This window comes from Quercus robur, chromosome 3 (genome assembly GCF_932294415.1).
Source record: "Quercus robur chromosome 3, dhQueRobu3.1, whole genome shotgun sequence".
Taxonomy (NCBI): domain Eukaryota; kingdom Viridiplantae; phylum Streptophyta; class Magnoliopsida; order Fagales; family Fagaceae; genus Quercus; species Quercus robur.
In genome coordinates this window covers 62450820-62477679 of record NC_065536.1, presented here as the reverse complement: position 1 = coordinate 62477679, position 26860 = coordinate 62450820, and the positions used below count along the sequence as shown (strand labels likewise).

The window sequence follows — 26860 nt, the reverse complement described above, 5'->3', positions numbered from 1 at the left end:
AGTCAGAAAGTCAAAAGTAACTTCGTCCGTGTCGAGTTGTGAAGAATAGAGAGATAATGGTAGGTACATGTGAAGACTCCCCTCCCCAAACCACAAGTTGTGCCAGACTTTTTCTATCTTATGAGTTATGTCTACTATTTTAATTCCTTCTCCACTTCCCACCTCCAAAACCCTCTTTCAGTCTTTTTACTCTCTCGGCCACCATGTTATAATAATCTTTCTCCGTTTATCTCTACCCTCCACAATTTCAAGCTCCACAAATGCGTCAAATAAACTTCATGCCCTCTTTCTTCTCTCATTGTTACCATATCATTATAATCTTCTTTTCCCTTGTACCAAAAAAATCCTTAGGTGCTGTGGACCCATACTTCCAAGCCTGCAGTGTGCCCAAAACCTGTGGTGATGGGCAAGCCATAAGATTCCCATTCTACATCCAAGACAAGCAAAACTACTCTTGTGGCTACCCTGGATTCAACCTCTCTTGCAACAATAATGGCCATCCAACTATCCTCATATCCAATATCAATTACACCATCCATGAAATTTTCTACCAAAACGAGACGGTTAGAGTCTCAAACTCTGCCTTCTCCAATCCAAACTCCAGTTGTATACCTTCTATAAACAGCATATCCCTTCCGGGTAGCCGGTTCGATCTAGCACCAAACCAAACCAATCTTTTTTTGTTTTATAATTGTAACTCTTCGGTGCATGAGAGTTGGCCTTCAGAGTTTTATCCTAGTTGTTATGGCGAAAACGACGCCGTTCTGGTTCTGTCTGGACAGGACCCGAAGCTGATCAGCAACGTATCAATGGAGTGCAAGTATTCGGTTCTAGCACCGGTTGAAGCTTATGGAGGTGGGATTGCAGAGTCGTTGAGAAATGGGTTTGTGCTAAAATGGAAAGCCAGCAACTGTAGCATTTGCGAGGATAGTGGAGGGAACTGTGGGTTCGATGATATTATGTATCATTTCAAGTGCTTCTGCCCAGATAGGCCTTATGCTTGGAGCTGTACTAATACTACTCGTCTTGAGTATCTTCCTGGTCAGTTTTTCTCTCTAGAAATTTCTCTTTCTCAGTCTAGTCTTAGGCATTATTATGAAACATTTGAAACTTTTAATGTCCATTGCCCAAATTTTAGAGAATGAGTTATTTTCTAAAAGTTATTTTCCATAAAAAAAAAATCTCATTTTCCTATGTTTAGTAATTACTTTAAATAAGTTGAAAAATAATCTTCTAACTTCTCTTATTTAACTTGTTGTAAAATAAAGTAGTTTTCTAAAAAATACTTAACAGAAAATAATCTCTAAAAATAAGTTTTACTTTTTCTGTTGACTAAAGATAATTTTCCTTTAACTTTTTTTTTTTTATACTACCAAACACTGAAAAACACAAAAAACTATCTTCATAAAAGATTTTCCATCGAAACAAATAGAGCATTAGTTTATCAATGAATAGTCTTGATATAAAAAAATGTCTTTAGAAAATGTGGGGTGGAAGTCAATATCATACAATTACTATTATAAGGTATTAGGTTTAGTTATTCTCCGTCTTCAAATTTCATGACCGAAGGTGGTTGGTCTAGTGGTGATGGGCTCACTTCTAAGGAATTGGGAGGTAGATGTCCTAGGTTCAAAACCCGTGATGGAAAGTGCTTGTGAAATAACTCCATGCTCTTAACTTATACTCAGTAATATCATCGATGGAGTTGGGTGTTTAGCTATGGCTCATTCGAATCCCCTGCTCTTGTAGGCCCAAGTCTAGCGGGTAAAGTGTTACTATAATCACACCTAGATGAACAAATCTACAAAACAAACCCCAAGCCTACAGTACCACTCCACAACCCACAATCCACCACCACCCACATCTCACCCCCACCAAATCCAATTGTATACCTTTTATAAATAGCATATCCCTTCCGAGTGGCTAGTTTGATCTAGCACCAAACCAAACCGATCTATTTCTGTTTTATAATTGTAGCTCTTCGGTGCATGAGAGTTGGCCTTCAGAGTTTTATCATAGTTGCTATGGCGAAAACGACACTGTTCCAGCCCTGTGTAGATAGGATCCGAAGCTGAGCAACGTATCAATGGAGTGCAAGTCTTCAGTTCTAGCACCAGTTGAAGCTTTTGGAGATGGGATTGACTTTGGAGAGTCGTTGAGAAATGGGTTTGTAGCTAACCTTGTGACACTTCTAGCCATATTAGTAGTCTTAAATTCACAATTTTTGTGGCAAAAAAAAATGTAAATCTCAAATAGGAATGAGTGAAAAATTATAACACTAAACCAAAAAAAAAAAAAAAAAAAAAGCCTCATCGCATGCACGAAACGCGTGTGATGAGACTAGTTAAGTACTAATAATTTTTTTTAAAGAATATTACTTTCTTTTTATTCAATAACTGATTATTCTCATCAAAATTTGTGTGTGCTCGTGCGAGCACACGTGTGTTTTAGTGGTTCCTAATAGATTTGCTTCAATTGGTTCTCCTGATTCAAAATTTATAAATTTAGGTTACGAGTCATAAAAGTAACTACTTTGCAATGAAAACTATATAAGAGACATGAGCTGGTTTTCATAGTGCCTGTGTAAGGCTGCTAAGATTTCAAAGCATGCCAATTTAGCTACGTCATTTTGATATTTTCTGTTTAACTAACAAAATTTTTGCATGGATCTTGCTGCAGGGAATAACAAAAGGGTACTAGTGATAGCATTAGGTAAGATGCCTCTTCAATCATACTTCTTGTTGCAATTGATATTCACTTATGCTTGGACAGTATATGGAAATTAAATTATTCCATCTTAAAAGTGACATTTGTTTTTTCAACACATCTAAGGTACAGTTCCAAGCCATTATGATTTTCTCCTTGACTGGGTATGGCTAACCATCAAAGCTATACTGCAGTTATTTTTTATCTCATACAATGATAAGTTTTCAAATAACTTCTATTTTAGTTTTGGTCATGACTCCACTTGCCTATTTTTTTATCATTCAAAAGGACGTGCTTGTATTATACAGAATCCATAAGAAGACTTCTAAAACTTGTCCTCAAAATTTCAACTACAATGATGCATAAATTTCTTCATTGACCTACAATAGATAAATTTCACAATTCATGATTTTTCTCCAAGGCAACCAGTCTGCCTGTCAATCAAAACCTCACTACTCTATTTTGCCTAAGGTAACCCAAGTCCCATGCCAAGCCAATCTGTCATTTTTCTTCTTCATTGTTAGTCTGTTGTCAGTGACACCACAGGAAAATGTAAATTTTATAAGGTTCAAGAGATCTCAAGGGATAATTCGAGGTACTCTGTTTTATGCGCTGCATAACTTTGTGGTTTCTATTCTTTGATTACAGTCACTTCATTTGCTGGAATTGGAGTTCTGGTCGTTATAATCTGCTACTTCTGTGGAAAGTTCTCATCTAAGAAAATTATTTATTTTTGGAAGAAAAAAACTTTAACCTATCAGAGTGTAGAGGCCTTTCTAAGGAAAAATGAACCACTAGCAATTAGAAGATACAGTTATTCAGATATAAAGAAAATGACTAACTCCTTTAAGGATAAATTAGGACAAGGGGGCTATGGTGGTGTATACAAGGGAAAGTTACAAGATGGTTGTTTTGTGGCTGTGAAGGTTTTGAAAGAATCAAAGGGCAATGGAGAGGAATTCCTTAACGAGGTTGCAAGCATTAGTCGGACCTCCCATGTTAATATTGTCACTCTTATGGGTTTTTGCTATGAAGAATCTAAAAGAGCTCTCATTTATGAGTTTATGCCAAATGGATCTCTTGAAAAATTCATATATAAAGAAAATCCCTCAAATGCTGACCGTCAATTGGGGTGGGAAACATTATACAAGATTACAGTTGGCATTGCTCGAGGATTAGAGTACTTACATAGAGGTTGCAACACACGAATCTTGCATTTTGACATAAAGCCTCACAACATTCTTTTGGATGAAAACTTTTGTCCAAAAATTTCTGACTTTGGCCTTGCAAAAATATGCCCTAGAGAAGAGAGTGTCATATCAATGTTGGGAGCAAGAGGAACTGCAGGATATATAGCTCCAGAAGTAATTTGTAGAAATTTTGGTGGGGTCTCCCATAAGTCAGATGTCTACAGCTATGGCATGATGGTTTTAGAAATGGTTGGGGGACGAAAGAATATTGATGTTAGTGTTGATCGTGTCAGTGAAATATATTTTCCACACTGGATTTACAAGCGCATTGAACTTGATGAAGAACTAGGACTGCAAGGCCTCATTAGCAAAGAGGATGAAGAAATTGCAAAGAAGATGATAATAGTGAGTTTGTGGTGTATACAGACTGATCCCTCTAGCCGACCATCAATCAGTAAAGTGGTGGATATGTTGGAAGGAAGCCTGGACTCCTTGCAAATTTCTCCCAAGCCTTTCTTGTCTTCCCCACCAAGAACAACTGTAGATTCTTCTACTGCAACAATGTCATTATGAAATGCATCTCTGTTCTGCATTTTTTTAATCTGTTGTAGATGGTAATGACCATCTTTGTGAACTATATTGATATTGGAATTGTAGATGAACATCCTTTTATGATTACCTACAATATGAATTTCTGGCATTGTGGCTTCGACTATGAATTAGCAATGCTGCAAGTCTACCAGTAGTAGTCGTCATGTATGTCTTAACAATATGGTACCTATACTAAAATAAGATAGTTCTATAAGTTGAAACTAAAAGGAAAGCGTTTGAAAATTGTTAAAAGAAAACCTTTAGGAACCAAAATAATTGACAGCACAAACGACCCAAATTGTGTTACAGGTAAAGCCTTAAAAGTTTATATACTTCCCTGTGGTTGATACGAATAAATTAAAAGTATACAACAAAGCAAGGAAATTTTTATTTTATTTTATTTATTTTTGGGGAAGGAGGGGAGGGACTAGAAGATGAACATATTCTGCCGCTAGTGCTTAAAGAAACTATTCTGCTTAATCTTCTAGAGGGCCTCATGTCTTAAAGAAACTAGAAGATGAAACTTATTTCGGAGTTTTTTATGCCTCAAAAACTCAGCTCATGATGCCAGCTTGAAATGATCTAGATCTCGAGACCCTTAAATTCGTAAGTGATCTTGAAGAAAGAAGAGATAACACTTTTGAAAATATTATTGATATTTAGAACTTCATTTCTGTTTTACATTTTGGAAGCTTATTTGATAGCTTCACAAAACTAATTTTTCAAGAAAAAATATTATTGAAGATATTGTAATTGATACAATACTATAATAGGACTTTATTTTTATTAACAAACCCTTAAAACATCTAGAATCAAGAAAATATAGTCATCTCTCTTAAAATTACGAAAATTACACATAAATTCAAAAATGAACAAGCAATAAAAATTAAGCCCTGATCCCTCAAGCCGACCATCAATCAGTAAAGTGGTGAATATGTTGGAAGGAAGCCTCGACTCCTTGCAAATTTCTCCCAAGCCTTTCTTGTCTTCCACGCCAAGAACAACTGTAGATTCTTCTACTATAACAATGTCATTATGAAATGCATCTCTGTTCTGCATTTCTTTTAATCTGTTGTAGATGGTAATGAACATCTTTGTGAACTATATTGATATTGGACTTGTAGATGAACATCCTTTTATGATCACCTACAATATGAATTTCTGGCATTGTGGCTTCGACTATGAATTAGAAATGCTGCAAGTCTACCAGTAGTAATCGTCATGTATGTATTAACAATATGGTACCTATACTAAAATAAGATAGTTCTATAAGTTGAAACTAAAAGGAAAGCGTTTGAAAATTGTTAAAAGAAAACAGTTAGGAACCAAAATAATTGACAGCACAAAAGACCCAAATTGTGTTATAGGCAAAGCCTTAAAAGTTTATATACTTCCCTGTGGTTGATACGAATAAATTAAAAGTATACTAGAAAGCAAGGAAATTTTTTCTTTCTTTTATTTATTTATTTATTTTTGGGGAAGGAGAGGAGGGACTAGAAGATGAACATATTCTGCCGCTAGTGCTTAAAGAAACTATTCTACTTAATCTTCTAGAGGGCCTCATGGCTTAAAGAAACTAGAAGATGAAACTTATTTCGGAGTTTTTTATGCCTCAAAAACTCAGCTCGTGATGCTGGCTTGAAATGATCTAGATCTCGAGACCCTTAAATTCGTAAGCGATCTTGAAGACAGAAGAGATAACACTTAGAAAATATTATTGATATTTAGAACTTTACTTCCGTTTTACATTTTGGAAGCTTATTTAATGGCTTCACAAAACTTATTTTCATGTAAAAATATTCTTAAAGATATCGTACTTGATACAATAACATAATAGGACTTTATTTTTACTAACAAACCCTTAAAACACCTAGAATCAAGAAAATAAAATCATCTCTCTTAAAATTTCGAAAATTACACATAAATTCAAAAATGAACAAGCAATAAAAATTAAGCCCTGAATCTTTTTTTATATCAAACCCCCTCCACTTGAATAAAACTTGACCTCAAGTTAGTATGGAAATTGGAAATTGAAATCTTTCACTTCAAATAAAAAGATACTTTGAATGCTTGACAATGTTCAAAACCTGTTAAATTTATTTTCCACAATCTGCATAACTCAGAATTTCTTATTTTTACCCTTCAATTAGTTTTCCAGATTAACAAATAAATGACATAAAAAAGAAAGACAAGATCATATTAGAATTTTGGTGTAGTAAATATCAATGTAGGAAAAAAAGAAGAAAAGAAAAGTTAGTGTTAGTATGGTAAGTGAACAATACGGTATACATATATCACCTAGATAATAGTAATTTAGAGCACTATTGTATTTGTAATTGTAAAAAAGTGACAATAAGCTTATATGTAGTATAACATCCACTAGGAACAAATGGCTTAATCCGGGTGATCAAAATATTCCATATTTTCACTACCTTCTTAAAATTAAGCAATCAAAGAATTGTATCAAAGGTTTTCAGGATAATAAAAGAAAAAGATTGGAGGATGCAGAGCAAATTAAGCAGTTAGTAGTGGATTTCTACCAAGGACTACGTGGAACTCCAAATGCTATGCCATTGAGAATCAGAGTTCATGGCTATAAGCAGAGGCTACTGACTACGAAATTGAGTAGGCTCTATTCTTCACAGGAGATGATAAAGCCTCTGGACTAGATGGCTTCATTGCAAAAAAATTTCACGCTGGTCTAGCAGACTGTCAAACTTGATGTGGTGGCTGCCATTACATCCTATTGTCTATTCTAGGAAGCTTCTCTGAGGTAAACTCAACCCCTATTGCCTTTGTTCCTAAGGTCCCAAATCCCTCAACAATGGCTGACTATAGACTAATTGAATGCTGTAATGTAGCCTACAAATGTATTACTAAAATCCTTCTATAGACTCAAAGGTTGCTTGGGTTTCTCAGTAAGCTCTAATCAAACAGCTTTTATAAAAGGAAGAAACATCTCAAAAAATTTGTTGCTAGCCTATGAACTTGTAATGGGTTATCATAAGAATAATTCCCTTAGTACATGTGCCATCAAAGCTGATTTGAGGAAGGCTTATGTTTTTTGTCACTTTGTACTTTGTGACTATTTATCCTGATGTATTTGATAGCTGCTGCCTACCCAATTAATTTTGTTATCCAAGTGAGGAAGCTCATCACAAACACAAGCTAATTAATTGGCCTAAATGGGAGCATGATTGGCTATTTCAAGGTTCACAAGTGGGGCCACTTTCCCCTTTCTCTTTGTCATTGTCCTATGCAAAACAAGGTTCAGAAGAGTAGCCAATTCAAGATTCACCCTAATTGCAAGGATTTGAAGTTAACTCACCTAAGCTTACAGATGATCTTTTAATATTCGCTGCTACTGAATAATCCTCAATTAAATTAGTGACAGCAAGCCTTGAAGAGTTCCAGTACACATCTGGTTTGTCAATAAATCCCAACAAAAAGTGAAGTTTTCTTCTCAGTTGTACTGTGCCTCAGGCCATAAGAAGCACATCCTAGAAGCATTGTAATTTAAAGATGGGTTTTGCCTGTTAGATAAATCTTTCTAATTTGACCCCACACAAAAAAAAGTATATAATAGTGAACTCATTGGGCATGGCCACGACACCAATCATACCATGGGTTAAATGCTATCAATTCATGTATAAGGGGGAGAGTCGTATTGTTGACATCCAAGAGGTTGGTCTTGGTTCTGTATCTGCTGTTAGCTCTACATATGTTGATCTTGGTTCTGTATCCTTTAGCTGGGTCTATCTTGAAATGAATTCAGCGGCCCATGAACTAGCTAAATGGTCTCACAGTCAATTTTATTTTGGTAGTTTTACTGTTAAAGGTGTGATTGTAAAGGAGGCCGACCCTTTTGTGCAGTTTTCTTTTCTTCTTCAATAGTCCTTTATTCATTAAAAAAAAGTAATCCAAGAGGTTGGACCCGATAATTAGAGTTTAATTTACTTTCATTTTAGAAAGAACTTCTTAATTTTTATACCTGAATATTGGCTCTCTGTTTCACAGGAATTGGTACCCTCTTCATTTGGTAATCACTGCTTTGGGTTAATGCCCAAATCAAGACATCCTTTTGCCAACTAAGGCTTAGTGGCATTTGTTTGATCATTGTAGCTTCAAAATGTAGAAAGGTGGCATCAATTTTTTCATCCAACCAGCACCTAGAAATTGAATCAATCAAAGAACTAACCTTAGCTTTCCTTTGATGCTGTGTAAGACTATAGAAGTGACATGTGGATGAGATTTCAAAGGGAGTCAACTATTGAACCATATACAGACTGATTTGTCATTCCCATTTCAACAAGATGCTCTTCTTGGAAATTGTGACTTCAAGTTACATTCTATGTATGTGTAAATGTGTGTACAACAAAATGTGTGTAATAAGTTTTGCCCCTTTTGATAACATCTCTGTCTCTTTTAGAATACTCCTCCAAGTATAAGATGCTTTTGAACTCACCTTTCCCTCCATCACTGTTCCATTTGATAAAAGTTTTTCTTTAAAAACTTTATAAAACAAAGATTGATGATTATGAGGCCTCGTCATGTTTGTTAATGCTTATTATTATTATTATTAGTAGTAGTAGTAGTAGTACATAGTCATAGACCTATGTGATTGGTGAGAATAGATAATTAATATAATATATGATTTGTTCTCTTTAATTTGTGGAAGGTAATTTGTTCATAAAAATTAAACAATTTCTAAAATTATTTTCCATTTATTTATCTCTACAAATATATTATTTTATTATTTTCGACGTGTTTGATTGATATTATTCCTTTTTGAGGTGGTCAATATTTTTCTAATTATTTTATGGTGTGTTATACATATATATTTTTAGTACAACTAAACTCTTCAAGTTTCAAATATAATATTCAAATTTCTCATTCTCTTAAAGGAGGTTATAATGATAATCAAAAATCATTACAAATTTACATTTGATATTACTCAAATAGTTGACATACACATTTAAATACATAGTCAAAATTTTATTTTTATATAAATTCAAATTCTCACTTTCAAAATAACTAAGTATTAGTCAAACAAATATATATATATATATATATATATAAGAGTAATAGAGAAGAATAGTGATGGAGAACTCAAAAAAACACCACCTATTGTATTAACCAAAAATAGTGTTATAAATAGATACAATTATTCCCCAACTTAAAGTATAGTTGTAAAAAGGAATCATAGAGAGAGAGAGAGAGAGAGAGAGAGAGAGAGAGAGAGAGAGAGAGAGAGAGAGAGAGAGAGAGAGAGAGAGAGGAGTACAAGACCTTCGATGTTCGAAGCAATCTCTGTGGCTAATATTATACCAACTAGTCGCAAACCCACATTATGCGTGAGAATATATTATTACTTTGAAATTGTGGTACGATGTATAATATATTTTCTCTAAAAATCAAAAAAATTCTAAAAATATTTTTCATCTATCCATCTTTAAAAGTATATCATTTTAATATTTTGGGTGTGTTTGATTGAAATTATTTCTTTTTGAGGTGGTCCATATTTTTCTAAATTATATTATGGTAAGTTGTGTTTTCCTTTCTTTTTTTTTTTTTTTCTTACAACTAAATTCTTTAACTTTTTTACTAAAAAAAAAAAAAAATTCTTTAAGTTTCAAATACATTATTCAAATTTCTCATTTCTTAAATAAGATATCATAATAATCAAAATTCATCACAAAATTACACCTGATATTACTCAAATAGTTGAGAAACACATTCAAATACGTAGTGAGATTGTATTTTAATATAAATTCTAATTTTCACTTTCAAAATAACTAATTATTATATCAAACAAAAACCAAAAAAAAATCAAACAAAAGCTATGAGAGGAGGAGAGAAGACTTGTTATGGAGAACTCAAAAACACACATAAAATTGTATATTAGCCCAAAATAGTGTTATAAAAAAATATAATGATTCATCAACCTAAAGTTAAGTTGCAAGAAAGAATAAATAATTGAAAAAAATAATAATCACCTTTTTTGGGAGAGACCTGAATTTGATAAATTTATAGAAAATAAGATGAGAAGAAAAATAGTCAAAATAAAAGATATAGTCACGCCAAATTATTCAAGTCATGTTATGTAATTGAATAACATTATATTCTTATATTCTATCTTTATAATGCAATATGATAGCATTTTGACAATATAAAATAAATAAAAAAGGAAAAGAATAACAACTTGAAAACTCAAAATCAAAAAGTTTGGAGCGTGAAATTCAATTCAATCATATATATTTTTTGTAGTGGTATGCATCAACCTAAAGTAGAGTTTTAAAGAACACACAAATTTATTAACCTAAAGTAAATATATAAAACATAAAACAATACACACAAAAAAGAAAAAAATATACATGAGAGAGAGAGAGAGAGAGAGAGAGAGAGAGAGAGAGGGAGAATAATAGTAGAGTTCTAAAGAACATGAAAATTCATCAATATAAAGTAAATATACAAAAAATATTTAAATAAAAAAATACCAAAAGAAAAGAAAAACACGAGAAAGAGAGAGAGTAATAATCTTTTTGTGTGATAAAATATGTATAGAGTGAAAGAGATTAGCAAATTTATAGTAAGAGGATGGAGGTAAGAATAGTCAAAATAAAAGGAAGGTGAAGGGATAAAGGAAAAGTGATATTAATGTTAATAGTAGTGGAAGATGAAAAGGTAAAAGGGAATGAGAAAAGTTGGAGAAAATGTAACCGTAACCTACAAAATTAATAAATAAATAAAAAGAGTAAAAAAAAAAAAGAGAAATGGTTGAAAATAAATAGGTCATATGCAACAATAAATGTTCCGTAGCAACAATAAATGTTATGTTTCACCTTTTAGATATATATATATATATATATATATATATATATAGATAGATATAGATTAAGTACCTAGAATTGTTGAATGACTCGCATTCCAATAGATACGAAAATGAAACAATTTTGACTCTTTCCAACTCTTCATTGATCGCTTTTCCAATTATCACAATAATCGGAACTTGACAAATCTAGTATAGTCATTTTCCTAATAAATTACCTACTCTTCAATCAATTCAACTTCGCTAAATTGCCTGGCTAATATTATACCAAATAAGGACCTAGAATTGTTGAATGACTTGCTTTCCAATAGTTGCGAAAATGAAAGTCTTTCCTAGTCTTCATTCATCGCTTTCCCAATTATCACACCAACTAGACGTTGACAAAAAAACTTGTTTACTATTAACTTGTGATCACTAAATCTAATGAAGCTCAAATAGTCTTTAGCAAAAAAAAAAAAAAAAAAAGCTCAAATAGTCATTCCCTCATGTCATGTCTTAACAACAGTTTTACTTGTTTATAACTTTATATCTATAAAAATTTTGACTATTAGTTTTGGTACTTTGTGTTTTATGCACCTAGTATCAAGACGTAGTTTAAATATTTTTTTTAGCAAATTTTTTTAAATGGGGCAAGTCACGAGTTATCCGAGTTGGGTTGACCTGCAAAAAAATTAGGTCGGGTCATGGGTCAACCCGTTTTTTCTTAAGGTAAAAAAATAGAGTTCGGGTTAGGTATTTTTAGGGTCGAGTCGGGTTAGAAAATTTTGACCTGTATTACTATGTCTACTATTAACCACTGACTACTAAGTTTCACAGTGAGAAGCAAGTGTTGAAGCAGTTAAGTGGCATGGGTTGGATGGGTAATTTAGGAATCTTATGAAGTTGTAAATTTTGTTATGTACTTATTACAATGCTACTAAAATTATTTATTTTTCATTTTCATTTTTATGAAAAATGGATATATTAAAGAAAAAAGAGATGGAAATAGGGTCATTTCAATTACAAAGGGAAACTCATTGGGCTACATTATTATACTAACAATTTACATGCTAAGAGCATTCACATCAGCTCTTCTAAAAGTTTTGTCTATTTTACAAAAAGAACATAATTTTTCTATTTTACATAACCACTAAAAACACCCACGTTAGATTGTCTATTATACACTCACTTTTATTTAAATATTCATTTATTATTATCATTTTCACATTTACTTTAACTTCTATTCTCTCTCATCTCTCTGCTCTCTCATTTTTCTATATGTTATTTCCTCTTTGCGTTCTCTCATCTCAAATGCTTCTCTGCTCTCTGCTCTCTTTCATCGCCATTGTCTCTCTCTCAATTTGATCCACCATCCTCTACCCCTTTCTTGATCTAACACATCCAAGACCCAACTTTACTCTTTCGATCTTGATCAGCAACTTCACTCTTTTGATCCTTCAATCTTGATTGGCAACTCGCTCTTTCGATCTAATTAGCAACAATAATCATGAAACATGGGTTTTTTTGAGTTGAGGTGAAATGGGTTTTATGGGTTGAGGATAAGTGCTTTTGTGATTTTTCGTTGAATTTGGTCTGGATTTTTGTTGATTTTTGGTTGATTTTGATTTGATTTTCTGTTGATTATGGGTCAATTTTGTGTTTGGATTATAAGGTGTTGTAATGGGTCTTGTGGTGCTAATGATATTTGGGTGGTTTTGGGTTGCGGTGGTGGTGGTTGGGTGGTGGAGGTTGATGTTGGGTCTCTTCTTCTTCACGATAAGAAAGCCTGGGGAGAGAGTATGACAAGAGAGCAAAGGTGAGAGAAAAAAAAAGAATAAACAAAAAGATACAAAGCTATAGTAACCGCATAAATATACACAAGTATTGTAGCAACCTTCTATATTTACAAAAGTTTACAAGGTCAGATGCTGGTGCTTTTTGTGCTATATTGTGTAAATTTTATCATTTTTTTTTGTATTTTAGCATGGCTGATGCAATTGCTCTAAGGAACAAAAATGAAACACCAACCAAAAAGGGAGGACATAGCATCCTTCAATTTAGTGAAGAAGGAAGTTAGAAGCCAAGACGAGGAGGAGTGTAGGTTCAACAAGGATTCAATGACACTTTTGGAATCCCTTTAAAAAATAACATAAGTTTGATGGCTTGGAAAGTAGTGCGGGCAACTATGCAGTTTCCTATTCCCTGCCCCTGCCCTACTTTTAATTCAGGGCGGGTTTGTTTTTACCCATCCCGTTCTAGTGGGTACCCGTAGGTACCCATCCTGCTACACGCAATTTATATAAATATATATATATATATATAATTTATTAAAAGCTTATTTTGAACACATTAAATTAAAACTCATAAAACATTAAAAACCAAGTTCTAGCATTATAAAACTTTCTCAAAGCATAACAATACAAAAATAATAGTAATAAGAAATACAAAATAATTCAAACATATATAGAACAATTAAAAAAATATAAACAACATAAATACTAAAACATAAAAGTATAAATTCAATAATATAGTAAAAAAAAATCATAAATTTAAAGTTAGAAAGCTAAAAACACACATATTTCTTAAAAAAGAAAACCTATAAAATATTTTTTTCATTATTTAAATATAAACGGGTAAATATGGGCCGAAATGTTAACTCCCATCCCTCCCCATTATTATGCAGGGTGGGTAAAACCCGTTCATTAGAAATGGTTGAGGAAAGAACCATGGGTTCGGGATGGAGTGGGCAAAGACAGCATCTCCAAAGTCCAAACTCATTATGGCATGACGCCGCTCTTAAAGAAGAGTGGGGCCAGATTGCAACATGAACCAAACTTAGCCCAACCAATTTTACGAGGGGACCAAGAAATAACTGATTGATTTGGATTTGAGGACAGTGGGTCAAGTTGGCAGTTGCAAAACTTTCAAACTTAAAGAGATTCAATGCATGGGAGGAATTATGGAGGGGCTGAAGAGATTCAATGCATGGGAGGTGACCCACACTCGCAGGAATGGTAACAAAGCTGCTCACATCTTGGCTAGGCAAGCCAAATTTCTGAATGAATGTAATATTTGGGTAGAAGATATTCCACCCAAAATAGTTGATCAAATTCAAATCGATGTAGCCCAGTGTAATCTTTTTTCCAGTTAATGAAAGTATTGAAAGAGTGATTATCCCAAAAAAAAAAAAAGATTGCAACATGAAGATCAATCTTAGCCCAACCAGTTTTACGAGGGGACCAAGAAATAACTGATTGATTTGCATTTAAGGACAGTGGGTCAAGTTGGCAGTTGCAAAACTTTCAAACTTAAAAATATCTAAGTTGTCAGAACTCAGAAGCAGCCTCAAAGGCATTCGACCGCCTTATCTTATGTCTCTACTATTTTAATCCCTTCTCCACTTCCCACCCCCCAAACCCTCATTCAGGCATTCGGTCACCATATTATAATAATCTTTCTCTGTATATCTCTATCCTCCACAATTTCAAGCTCCACAAATGCGTCAAATATACTTCATGCCCTGTTTCCTTTCTCGTTGTCACCATATTATTATAATCTTCTTTTCCCTTGTCCCAAAAAAATTCTTAGGTGCTGTGGACCCATACTTCCAAACCTGCAGTGTGCCCAAAAACTGTGGTGATGGGCAAGCCATAAGATTCCCATTCTACATCCAAGACAAGCAAAACTCCTCTTGTGGCTACCCTAGATTCGACCTCTCTTGCAACAATAATGGCCATCCAACTATCCTCATATCCAATAACAATTACACCATCCATGAAATTTTCTACCAAAACGAGACGCTTAGAGTCTCAAACTCTGCCTTCTCAAATCCAAACTCCAATTGTATACCTTCTATAAAAACCATATCCCTTCGGGGTGGCCGGTTCGATCTAGCACCAAACCAAACCAATCTTTTTTTGTTTTACAATTGTAGCTCTTCCGTGCATAAGAGTTGGCCTTCAGAGTTTTATCCTAGTTGTTATGGCGAAAACGACACCGTTCTGGCCCTGTCTAGACAGGACCCGAAGCTGATCAGCAACGTATCAATGGAGTGCCAGTCTTCGGTTCTAGCACCGGTTGAAGCTTATGGAGGTGGGATTGCAGAGTCGTTGAGAAATGGGTTTGTGCTAAAATGGAAAGCCAGCAAGTGTAGCATTTGCGAGGATAGTGGAGGGAACTGTGGGTTCAATAACATTACATATCATTTCAGGTGCTTCTGCCCAGATAGGCCTCATGCTTGGAGCTGTAATACTACTCGTGGTCAGTTTTTCTCTCTAGAAATTTTTATTTCTTTTTGGTAATAGGAATTTCTCATTCTCAGTCTAGTCTTAGGCATTATTATGAAACATTTGAAACTTAGTGTGCGTTTGGATCCGGCTGATGCGTTTGCGTTTGCGTCTTTTTTTTTTTTTTTTTTTTCCTACTGCACGCGTTCTGTGCATGAACAGTAGCCGAAATTATTGACTTTTCAGCCAATTTTCAGCACACCAATGGGTCCCGTGCACTGTTCACGGGACCTACAAACTTCACTTTTTAGCAACTTTTCATTAAAAATGGGTCCCACGGTACTATTTACATATTTAAAAATTATTTTGCTACAATATTTTTCAGTTTCAACAGTATCCAAACGGACCCTTAATGTCCATCGCCAAATGTGTCGCATGCTAGGCTTAGCATATCCACCTGTTTTTAAAAGTGGTTGACGATCCTATCAGGCAAAAAAGAAAAGACTTTTGACTAGGGGTGGCAAATGGGTGAGTTGGGTCATAAATGGGTTGGGTGTGTAATTACCTATTTATCCATTTATGACCCGTTTATATATAAATTAATTATCCATTATCCGCCCAACCCATTTAATTTGTAACCCATCCATTTAACCCATTTAATTAGTGGGCAGTGAAACAACACTGTGAGAAAATGAAATCTAATAGGACAAGAGAAAGTCCATCAAAACAAAGGAAGATAGTGATTCCACCGCCACCGATCTCTCCAAGTCCCAAGACTTCGTCGCCGGTGATGGCACCACCACCGTCGTTGTCATCGTCGGTGCTCTCCTCTGTCAGTGCCTCTCTATGCTCTCCCACGGTATTCACCCTACAGTTATTTCCGATTCTCTACATAAGGCCGCTCTCAAAGCCGTCGATGTCCTCACCGCCATAGTCGTCCCCATCGAGCTCTCCAATCGCGAGTCTCTCATCAAGTCCGCTTCCACTTCTCTCAAGTCTCAACAGCAAGGTCGTTAGTCAGTACTCTAGTCTCCTCGCTCCGCTCGCCATTGATTCCGTTCTCTCCGTAGTCGATCCAGCGAAACCCGATATCGTTGATCTCCGAGATGTCAAGATCGTGAAGAAACTCGGTGGTACCGTGGACAATATTGACGCTCTCGGAGACCTTTTGGTCCTTCCCGACGAAACCGTCTGTGCTATTTTTGGTTTTGTGTTTGTTACAAGTCTGTTTGAATGATGAGAAAATGTAGGAATTTTTTTTTTTTTTTTAAATTTGACTGAGGGCCGAATGTTTTAGGTATAAGAAGGTTATATTGTTTATTTAAGTTTTAGATTTTAGACAAGTTTAGTGGGTTTTTGTGGATTTATTTAAATTTAAATTTTAGATGAGTTTAATGGTTATTAGTGGATTTATCCATTTAAACCCATCTAATTAAATAACCAAATGGGTTTTACCCATTTAACCCAAATATTCAAATGGGTTCGGTTACGACTTATACAAATAAGGTGGGTAATGGGCGGGTTCATGGATTTGGATAAAAATTGCCACCCCTACTTCTGACTGATGAGTCTAAAATTATGAAGAACAGTAGAACAGTAAATTTTAGTGGAGGATGAGCTTTATAGAAACTTCTTATTGCAATTTCAATTCCTTTTGTCAAATGGTTTACAATGAGTTAAACACTAAGTTGCACTGACACAGACACGGGTACGGACATAGTGGGGTATGGCAATTTTTGAAAAATAAAGATACGACACGGTGTGAACATGACAATGGGTAAGTCAATGTCAAAAAAGTCTGACAAAACGACTTAGTGTTCTAATGAATGCCGCGTCGTGAAAAGTTCTCCAAGAAGTCTGATTTGGCCTTCTCATCACGGAACCAGAGATGAGAGGGAGTGGGGTCAGATGGAGAAGAAGAAGAAGAAGATGCCCCGGAATGAAGAGGGTTCCGAGACGAAGTAGACTTACGTTTAGGTGCCATAGAGTAGACTAACGTATGAGGGGGAGAGAGAGAGAGAGATAATCAGAAAAGTACCAAGCAGTTTTTAATATCAAATGATAAAAACAGGAAGGTACGTATGCGTGAAAATGCATGAACATGTGACATGCTAAATTAAATGCATTATGGGCTCAGCTCAATCCAAACCTACTAGCACACAACATAGCAACAAAGTAAACACACATCTAAATGCATGAAACATTGTTATAATGTGAGTGTGATGCAATGCATGAAGTTTAAAGTTCATTTGAACAAAAACCCATCCCAAAATTTTAACAAAAACTCAAAAGTTTTGAAAAATCTCAAACAATTTCAAAAACCCCAAAAGTTAGGTCAAAGATCATGTAAATGCATGATAAAGAGGGAGAAAGAATCATACCAGATGAAGAACAAAGATCTTGAGACCAAAAATGAAGTGAGGAAGATGAAAAGCTTGAGTTTTCGGTGTTTGGGAGTGAGAGAAGAGAGAAGCTACCAAGAGAGATTGAAGGAAAATGGATCTGAAATCGCGAGGCATGAATTTATAGAAACTTCATAATCTTCAATCGATCGAGAGCTATCAAGCTTTAAAAGAGGCATGTTTTAGCTATCAAACAGCTAACGAGGAGCTATCGAGGATCTGTCCAAGAATGTATTGACCCCTTGTGATGACTTAATTGATTAATTAGCCAATTTTATTAATTAATCAAATTAACATGCAAGTTGCGTGGTAGCACAAACAAATCACCAATTAAACTAAATATGCAGCGGAAATTAAATTGACACGGTGATTTGTTTACGAATAGGAAAAACCTATATGGCAAAAACTCCACTAGGTGATTTTAAAGTCATCAATCCCGAGAATCCACTATTATCAAAACAAGCGGTTCTAAGTAAAGGAATCTCAATACCTTATACTAACCTACAGTTGAACCCTTACCCCAATACCCAATTGGACTTGTTCTGTAGTGACAATCTCTCCTTTCAATGCATGGCTCCCAATACGTGACTAACCAATTGCGCGGATCCCAATACGCGACTTAATCACCAACTTGAGAAGAATGTTGGATGCAAAGTTCTTCAGTTCATCACACGATGAAGATCAAGAAGCTCCTTGGTCACAAAACCCTAAGGTATACAAACACAGCAGCTTCTTCAAGAGAAAGATGAACTAGGGCAAAATCTGTCTCAGGTCACAATTTGCATAAACAAAACTTTGCTTCACACTTGTGCAACTTGTGTAACCTTTGACAGCCCTCAAAATAATCTTTATGTATGTTTAGGGTTGTGAGAAAAGAAAGCCTAAACACATACTCACGGATTGGATGAAAAACAACTCTGAAAAACTGAGTTTCATAAACCTCGATGAATGGCCATCTATCGAGCTAGCTGTCGAGCTTTAAAATCCAGCACTTTCTCACTTGATTCTTGGACAAACTTGCATGGCTTTAACACTTGAACTTGAAACCTTCTTGAAGCATTAAACATATCCTAAATCTACCCAATTACAAGTAAAATACGTTTTGTCAAAGAATTAGCCAATTACATAAAATGTTGACATATGTTCCTGACATTGAATCACAAATGTCCTAACAAAATTCTAAAGAACACATAAATACATCAATCTAAAGTAGAGATACAAAAAATAAAAAATTCACACAAAAATAAAATGAGAGAGAGAGAGAGAGAGAGAGAGTAATAACCTTTTTCATGTGAGAAAATATGTATAGAATGGGATAGAGAATGTCATATTTATAGTAATAGAATGAGGATAAAAAGATTCAAAATAAAAGGAAGAGAAAGAGATAGATGAAGAGTGACATTTAGGTTGACAATAGTAGAGAGATGAAAAAGTAAATGAAAAGTCATGATTGGAAGTAGTGGAGAGAAGTGAGAAATAGGTAGTTGATGTGGTCGATGATGTGGCTCAACAGAATCATAGAAACAATAAATGCTATACTTCAGCTTTTAGATATACTAGTTGCATACCTACGCATTGCGCATAAATTACTATTTTAGTCCCTAGACTTTGTAAAGATTTTTTTTTTTTTAAAGTTAGTTTTATCATATTTTTTTATAATCTTGTTTATAACGTTTCTTACCATTATCATATATTTATTGGTTGATGATTTGCATAACATAGACATCAAATAAGATGTAGAATTGTTCATTAGATTTTTTTAAGTCCTCGTATGTGTGTGTGTGTGTGTGTGTGTGTGTATAGGTTAAATGAAATGTCAAAAAATGAGATTATAAAATTTTCCACCTTTATTTCTAATATAATTTCCCTAGTTAGAGTTTGATTAGTTTTAAGTTTAAATTTTGTATTGTTATATATAATTGTTGATTATTGATTTAATTAAGTGAATGTAATAGTTGATTTTATTGCACTATAAAGTTTTCAATGTCTTCCATATAGTCATTTCTATTTTATTTCTTCCATCATTTATTCTTGATTACTTTGTATGTTCCCTCGCTAGTTGTAGTTTTTATAATTATCAATAAGAAATAGATAGCATGGATGACTTAAATAGTTATAGATGTAGTTACGTTAGTGGTAAATCAAAGGGTTTTTTTTTTTTTTTTCCTTCTAAATTTTCAAGGAAATATGAAAGACATTTCTCTAGTTTGGTCTCAATCAATTAAGACATCCATAATCTCTTAACAGAAGTAATAATGAGCATTAAAGTTTTTTAATATATGAAGCAGTTATGTTAGTGGTATGTCAAAGTTTAAAAAAAATATATTAAAAAAATTCCCAGGAAATGTAATAGGCCTTTTTCTGAAAAAAGAAATGGCAACTTTTTGAATTGTAGAAATATGATTGTTTTAATTACCTTGTTTATAGACTTCATTATTAAGTTATAATCATCTAAATTATAGTAGACCACACAAGATAAATATGTATAGATGATTTTTTATTATTTTTCATGAATCATTATTTCATTGTTTACTTATAAACATCTCAATTAAAGTTTTTTTTTTTTTTTTTAAATCTGAATTAAAATAGATGAATATGTAGAGGTAAAATTATATGAAATGTTAAAATTACTCAAGATAAACGTTTAACCACTGGTAGATATATGTTTTTTGAAGACTAAAAGTTTGCTTGATTGCTTTACTTGGAACTATATAACTATGCAAATATTGTTGCGAATGGTTCCATCATTTGCAAATTATCAAGTTTGGTGGCCTTACATGAACTCCTATTTTGCGACAACTTTTTTAAAATTTTTTTTTTCTTTTTGCTGAAACAACTTAAGAATATTAAAACTTAAATTATCACATGTAGTAAGTATAAAACACGTCAGTGATATGTAAAATAGAAAGGTTTAAATTTTTAAAAAGCTTTTTTAGTAGATTGTAATATAAAACTTTTTTTTTTCAATTTTTTGTTTGTACCTTTTCCCATAAGATCAATACTGTTGTTGGCATCCTTTAAAGATGATACATAATATTTTTGAGAAGAAGAAGAAGAAGCAGACACGATGCTAACACATAATATAAAATTATTAAGTTTACATGATTTAAGTTTGTGGCAAAAAAAATTAATATATCTATGATAAAGGTTTTTATTTAAATGATATTTAGTAGTCCATATTTTTTTAGTCTTGATTCAAAAAATCCATTCTCAATAGCCTTATAAAACAACAAATTGCTCAATCTATATGCCTAGACACATTCAAAGAGTGCTATCTAAATTATAAATTATATGACCCTTTATCACACAAATATTTTGATTCTCCTAATGTATGGTAAGGGAAGGCAAGTGTCTGTCTAGCCATTTTCTTGATTTGTGCTACATAAGTATGCAGGATGTGATTGAATTTAAATGTTGAATAAAATAGGATAAGAAAAAAAAAGTAAAAATAAAATATATAACAATAAACGTCAAATTATCCAAGTCATTCTATGTAATATAATAACATTATATAATTCTATACTATATGTATAATGCATGTAGGGGCAGGATTTGGAGCCCAAGCCCAAATGTATGGAATCCTGGTCTAATAAGCCCAATACAATGAATTTTGTAGAGTATGGGTCAAAGAACTAGGTCTAGATGAATTGGGCAATGGTTAGCATGGAGTTAAAGATCAATCAAACACAAATAAAGGCTATTATTGCCAAAGGACATTCGGTTCAAGGAGACCAGAATTTCACGTATATAGATCACAATATTAAAATTGTTTAACATGCTACAGTATTCTCTCTCACTCTTTTTCTGCCTCCTCCTTCATGGGAGCTCTTCCACATTATATAGCTCTTTTCTGATCATCTGGACCTTACACTTGTTGATTATCTGGATCCCCACTTGAGTACCCGTTCCATCAGACACCCCTTTCAGCCATCTGTGAGTTGTGGCAACCAAGGCAGCACTGTTTAGGGGTCTTCTCCACATTAATGCGGCTAGAAAAGTAGTTGCGGTACATTTAATGTGATGGTAGCAGCTTTTCCTTAGATAATTTGAGTTTTCCTCCCTCTCACGTGTTTATAGGGCGCATCTCAATCACTAGAGTACACACTTGGTCTGCATTTTCCGTGTCCGAGGAGGAGTTCCTCCTCGGACCTTCTTCCTTTTGTCCCCCACTGATGAGACTTGTAATGTGGATCATCTAAGTCATATTCTCCTCCTCGGACAAGGCCCAAGGCCCAATATATTATTTTAGGCCCTAGCCTCTACAATGCAGTAGGATAATATTTAATAATCAGAGAGAATAGAAAAGATAACAACTTAAAACACCAAATTAAATCTCATTAACCCAAAGTAGAATTCTAATTAATACAAAAACTCATCAACCTAAGTACAAATGCAACAAAAAAAAATGAAAAACAAATTTAGAGAGAGAGAGAGAGAAGTAACCTTTTTTGTGTGAGAAAACTATGCATAGAATGAAAAAGTAAATGTCAAATTTATAGTTTTTTTTTTTTTTGAGGGAGAAGTAATATGTTAAGAATAAGAAGAGACAAAATAAAGAAAGATACAAGGATAGAGAGTGAATGATATTTAGGTAAAAAGTAGTGGGGAGATGAAGAGGTAAAAGGGAGGAAGAGTTTTGAAAAATTAATAATAAAAATAATGGTTAAAAGATATTTTAATATTTAAATAATGGAGTTTTTAAGTTACCTTATTAGATGAGAAAATGTTTTAAAAAATATATAAGAAAAATTAGAAACAAAAAAGTATAATGACATGGCTGCTGAGGCGACTCAATCGGAGTATAGCAACAATAAATATTACGCTTCAACTTTTAGATATATACACAAAATTAAATTACATTAACCTAAAGTTGAATTATAATTAACACAAAAATTCATCAACTAAGTATGGATGCAATAAAAATAAAAAAAAATAAAAAAATAAAAACAAATTGAGAGAGAGAGAGAGGGAGAGAGAGAAGTAACCTTTTTTGTGTGAGCAAACTATGCCTAGAATGAAAAAAAAAATCAAATTTATAGTAATATGAGGAAGATAAAAGAATAGAGAATGAATGATATTAAGGTAAAAAATAGTAGGGAGATGAAGAGGTAAAAGGGAGGGAGAGTTTTGAAAAATTAATAATAAAAATAAAGGTCAAAAAAATATTTTAATTTTTAAATAATGGAGTTTTTAAGTCACCTTATTAGATGAGAAAATGTTTTAAAAAATATATAGGAAAAATTAAAAACAAAAAAGTATAATGATGTGGCTGTTGAGGTGGCTCAACTGGAGGGTAACAACAATAAATGTTACGTTTCAGCTTTTAGATATATATATATATATATATATGTATATATATGCAGTTGTCGTTACATGGCATTTCATCATCTAATATGAATTATAAGTCCATCAATTGAATAAATGGTGGGATTCCCTATTTATTTAGAAAGGGGAGTATCACAGCGTTAAGTACTAATAATTTTTCCAAAAGAAAATTAGGGTATGTTTTGTAACTGTTTTTTCCTCTTATTTTCTATTTCTAAAAACAATTTTCTATTTTTGAGACTTAAAAACTTGTTTGGCAACCCAAAATAGTCAGAAAACAAAAACTGTTTACAAAACTGATCAATTTGTGAAGGGAACTGAAAACATGCAAAATGCTATTTTCAGTTTTTAATTTTCAAAAGTCAATGAAAGCATGCATTTAATTTAATGAATCTATCTCATTTAATGAGTTAGCATTAGAGTTCAAATCCTAATAACAAAATATTTTAGTATTTTTTTTGTTTTTTCTTCAAAAAACTATCTTTTTAATTTTAACTAACCAAACATGTTTTTTATTTCAAAAATACAAGAAAAATTTTTTTTCTTTATATTCCCAAAAAAAAGTTTTTTAAAATAGAAAACAAAAACTGTTACCAAACATAACTTAACTTACTTTTTATTTGATAACAAATTATTCTCATCAAAATTTGTATGTGCGTGCACACGAGCTAGCACCCGTGTGTTTTAGTGGTTCCTAATAGATTTGCTGCAACTGGTTCTCCTGATTCAAAATTTATAAATTTAGGTTACGAGTCATAAAAGTAGCTCCTTTGCAATGAAAACTATATAAGAGACATGAACTGCTAAGATTTCAAAGCATGCCAATTTAGCTGCGTCATTTTGATATTTTCTGTTTAACTAACTCAATGTTTGTATGGATCTTGCAGCAAGGAATAACAAAAGGGTATTAGTGATAGCATTAGGTAAGATGCCTCTTCAATCATACTTCTTGTTGCAATCGTTATTCACGTGTGCTTGGACAGTATGTGGAAAATTAAATTATTCCATCTTAAAAGTGACATTTGTTTTTTCAACACATGTAAGGTACAGTTCCAAGCCATAATGATTTTCTCCTTGACTGGATATAGCTAACCATCAAAGCTATACTGCACTTATTTTTTATCTCATACAATGATAAGTTTTCAAATAACTTCTATTTTAGTTTTGGTCATGGCTCCATTTGCCTATTTTTTTATCATTCAAAAGGATGTGATTGTATTATGCAGAATCCATAAGAAGACTTCTAAAACTTGTCCTCAAAATTTCAACTACAATGATGCATAAATTTCTTCATTGACCTACAATAGATAATTTTCACAATTCATGATTTTTCTCCAAGGCAACCAGTCTGCCTGTCAATCAAAACCTCACTACTCTATTTTGCCTAAGGTAACCCAAGTCCCATGCCAAGCCATTCTTTCAATTTTTTTCTTCATTGTTAGTCTGTTGTCACCACAAGAAAATGTAAATTTTATAAGGTTCAAGAGATCTCAAGGTATAATTTGAGGTACTCTATTTTATGCGCTGCATAACTTTGTGATCTCTATTATTTTATTACAGTCACTTCATTTGCTGGAATTGGAGTTCTGGTGGTTATAATCTGCTACTTCTTTGGAAAGCTCTCATCTAAGAAAATTATTTATTTTTGGAAGAAGGGAACTTTAACCTATCAGAGTGTAGAGGCCTTTCTAAGGAAAAATGAACCACTAGCAATTAGAAGATACAGTTATTCAAATATAAAGAAAATGACTAACTCCTTTAAGGATAAATTAGGACAAGGGGGCTATGGTGGTGTATATAAGGGAAAGTTACAAGATGGTTGTTTTGTTGCTGTGAAGGTTTTGAAAGAATCAAAGGGCAATGTAGAGGAATTCCTTAATGAGGTTGCAATTATTAGTAGGACCTCCCATGTTAATATTGTCACTCTTATGGGTTTTTGCTTTGAAGAATCTAATAGAGCTCTCATTTATGAGTTTATGCCAAATGGATCTCTTGAAAAATTCATATATAAAGAAAATACCTCAATTGCTGACCGTCAATTGGGGTGGGAAACATTATACAAAATTGCAGTTGGCATCGCTCAAGGATTAGAGTACTTACATAGAGGTTGCAACACACGAATCTTGCACTTTGACATAAAGCCTCATAACATTCTTTTGGATGAAAACTTTTGTCCAAAGATTTCTGATTTTGGCCTTGCAAGAATATGCCCTAGAGACGAGAGTGTCATATCAATGTTGGGAGCAAGAGGAACTGTAGGATATATAGCTCCAGAAGTATTTTGTAGAAATTTTGGTGGGGTCTCTCATAAGTCAGATGTCTACAGCTATGGAATGATGGTTTTAGAAATGGTTGGGGGACGAAAGAATTTTGATGTTAGTGTTGATTGTGTCAATGAAATATATTTTCCATACTGGATTTACAAGCGCATTGAACTTGATGAAGAACTAGGACTGCAAGGCCTCATTAGCAAAGAGGATGAAGAAATTGCAAAGAAGATGATAATAGTGAGTTTGTGGTGTATACAGACTGATCCCTCAAGCCGACCATCAATCAGTAAAGTGGTGGATATGTTGGAAGGAAGCCTCAGCTCCTTGCAAATTTCTCCCAAGCCTTTCTTGTCTTCCCCACCAAGAACAACTGTAGATTCTTCTACTGCAACAATGTCATTATGAAATGCATCTCTGTTCTGCATTTCTTTTAATCTATTGTAGATGGCAATGAACATCTTTGTTAACTATATTGATATTGGACTTGTAGATGAACATCCTTTTATGATCACCTACAATATGAATTTCTGGCATTGTGGCTTCGACTATGAATTAGAAATGATGCAAGTCTACCAGTAGTAATCGTCATGTATGTATTAACAATATGGTACCTATGCTAAAATAAGATAGTTCTATAAGTTGAAACTATAAGGAAAGCGTTTGAAAATTGTTAAAAGAAAACAGTTAGGAACCAAAATAATTGACAGCACAAACGACCCAAATTGTGTTATAGGCGAAGCCTTAAAAGTTTATATACTTCCCTGTGGTTGATACGAATAAATTAAAAGTATACTACAAAGCAAGGAAAATTTTTCTTTCTTTCTTTTATTTTTTTTTATTTTTGGGGAAGGAGACGAGGGACTAGAAGATGAACATATCCTGCCGCTAGTGCTTAAAGAAAATATTCATAAAGATATCGTAATTTATACAATAACATAATAGGACTTTATTTTTACTAACAAACCCTTAAAACACCTAGAATCAAGAAAATAAAATCATCTCTCTTAAAATTTCGAAAATTACACATAAATTCAAAAATTAACAAGCAATAAAAAATCACTCCTGAGAATCCACTATTATCAAAACAAGCGGTTACAAGTAAAGGAATCCTAGTACCTTATACCAACCTATAGTTGAACCCTTACCCCAATACCCAATTGGACTTATTCTATAGTGACAATTGCTCATTTTCAATGCACGGCTCCCAGTACGTGACTAACCAATTGCGCAGATCCTAGTACGCAACTTGATCACCAACTTGAGAAGGATGTTAGCTGCAAAGTTCTTAAGTTCATCACATGATGAAGATCATGAAGTTGCTTGGTCACAAAACCTTATGGTG

General features: G+C 33.4%; 1 protein-coding gene across 5 annotated transcripts; it reads left to right on the top strand.

The window, feature by feature from the left end:
* LOC126718779 (LEAF RUST 10 DISEASE-RESISTANCE LOCUS RECEPTOR-LIKE PROTEIN KINASE-like 2.5) lies at positions 1–26077 on the top strand. Of its 5 annotated transcripts, XM_050421130.1 has the most exons (4): positions 1–973; positions 15506–15555; positions 24136–24171; positions 24809–26077. In XM_050421130.1, exons 1-4 carry the CDS (start codon positions 261–263, stop codon positions 25921–25923), a joined length of 1914 nt encoding a protein of 637 aa, XP_050277087.1. In that variant the 5' UTR covers positions 1–260; the 3' UTR covers positions 25924–26077. The 5 variants fall into 5 exon arrangements, with proteins under 5 accessions (XP_050277087.1, XP_050277086.1, XP_050277089.1 ...); XM_050421129.1 differs by lacking the exons at positions 15506–15555; positions 24136–24171 and adding an exon at positions 2680–2712 and having other exon boundaries at positions 5–1041; XM_050421132.1 differs by lacking the exons at positions 15506–15555; positions 24136–24171 and adding an exon at positions 2680–2712 and having other exon boundaries at positions 7–1041; positions 25022–26077.
* Positions 26078–26860: the final 783 nt, after the last annotated feature.

Excerpts from the sequence above, each read along its gene's own strand:
- LOC126718779 (XM_050421129.1), top strand. The coding sequence starts at position 261 with ATGCGTCAAATAAACTTCATGCCCTCTTTCTTCTCTCATTGTTACCAT. Across the intron at positions 1,042-2,679 it reads TCGTCTTGAGTATCTTCCTG|GGAATAACAAAAGGGTACTA; the intron begins GTCAGTTTTTCT and ends ATCTTGCTGCAG. Across the intron at positions 2,713-24,808 it reads GGTACTAGTGATAGCATTAG|TCACTTCATTTGCTGGAATT; the intron begins GTAAGATGCCTC and ends ATTTTATTACAG.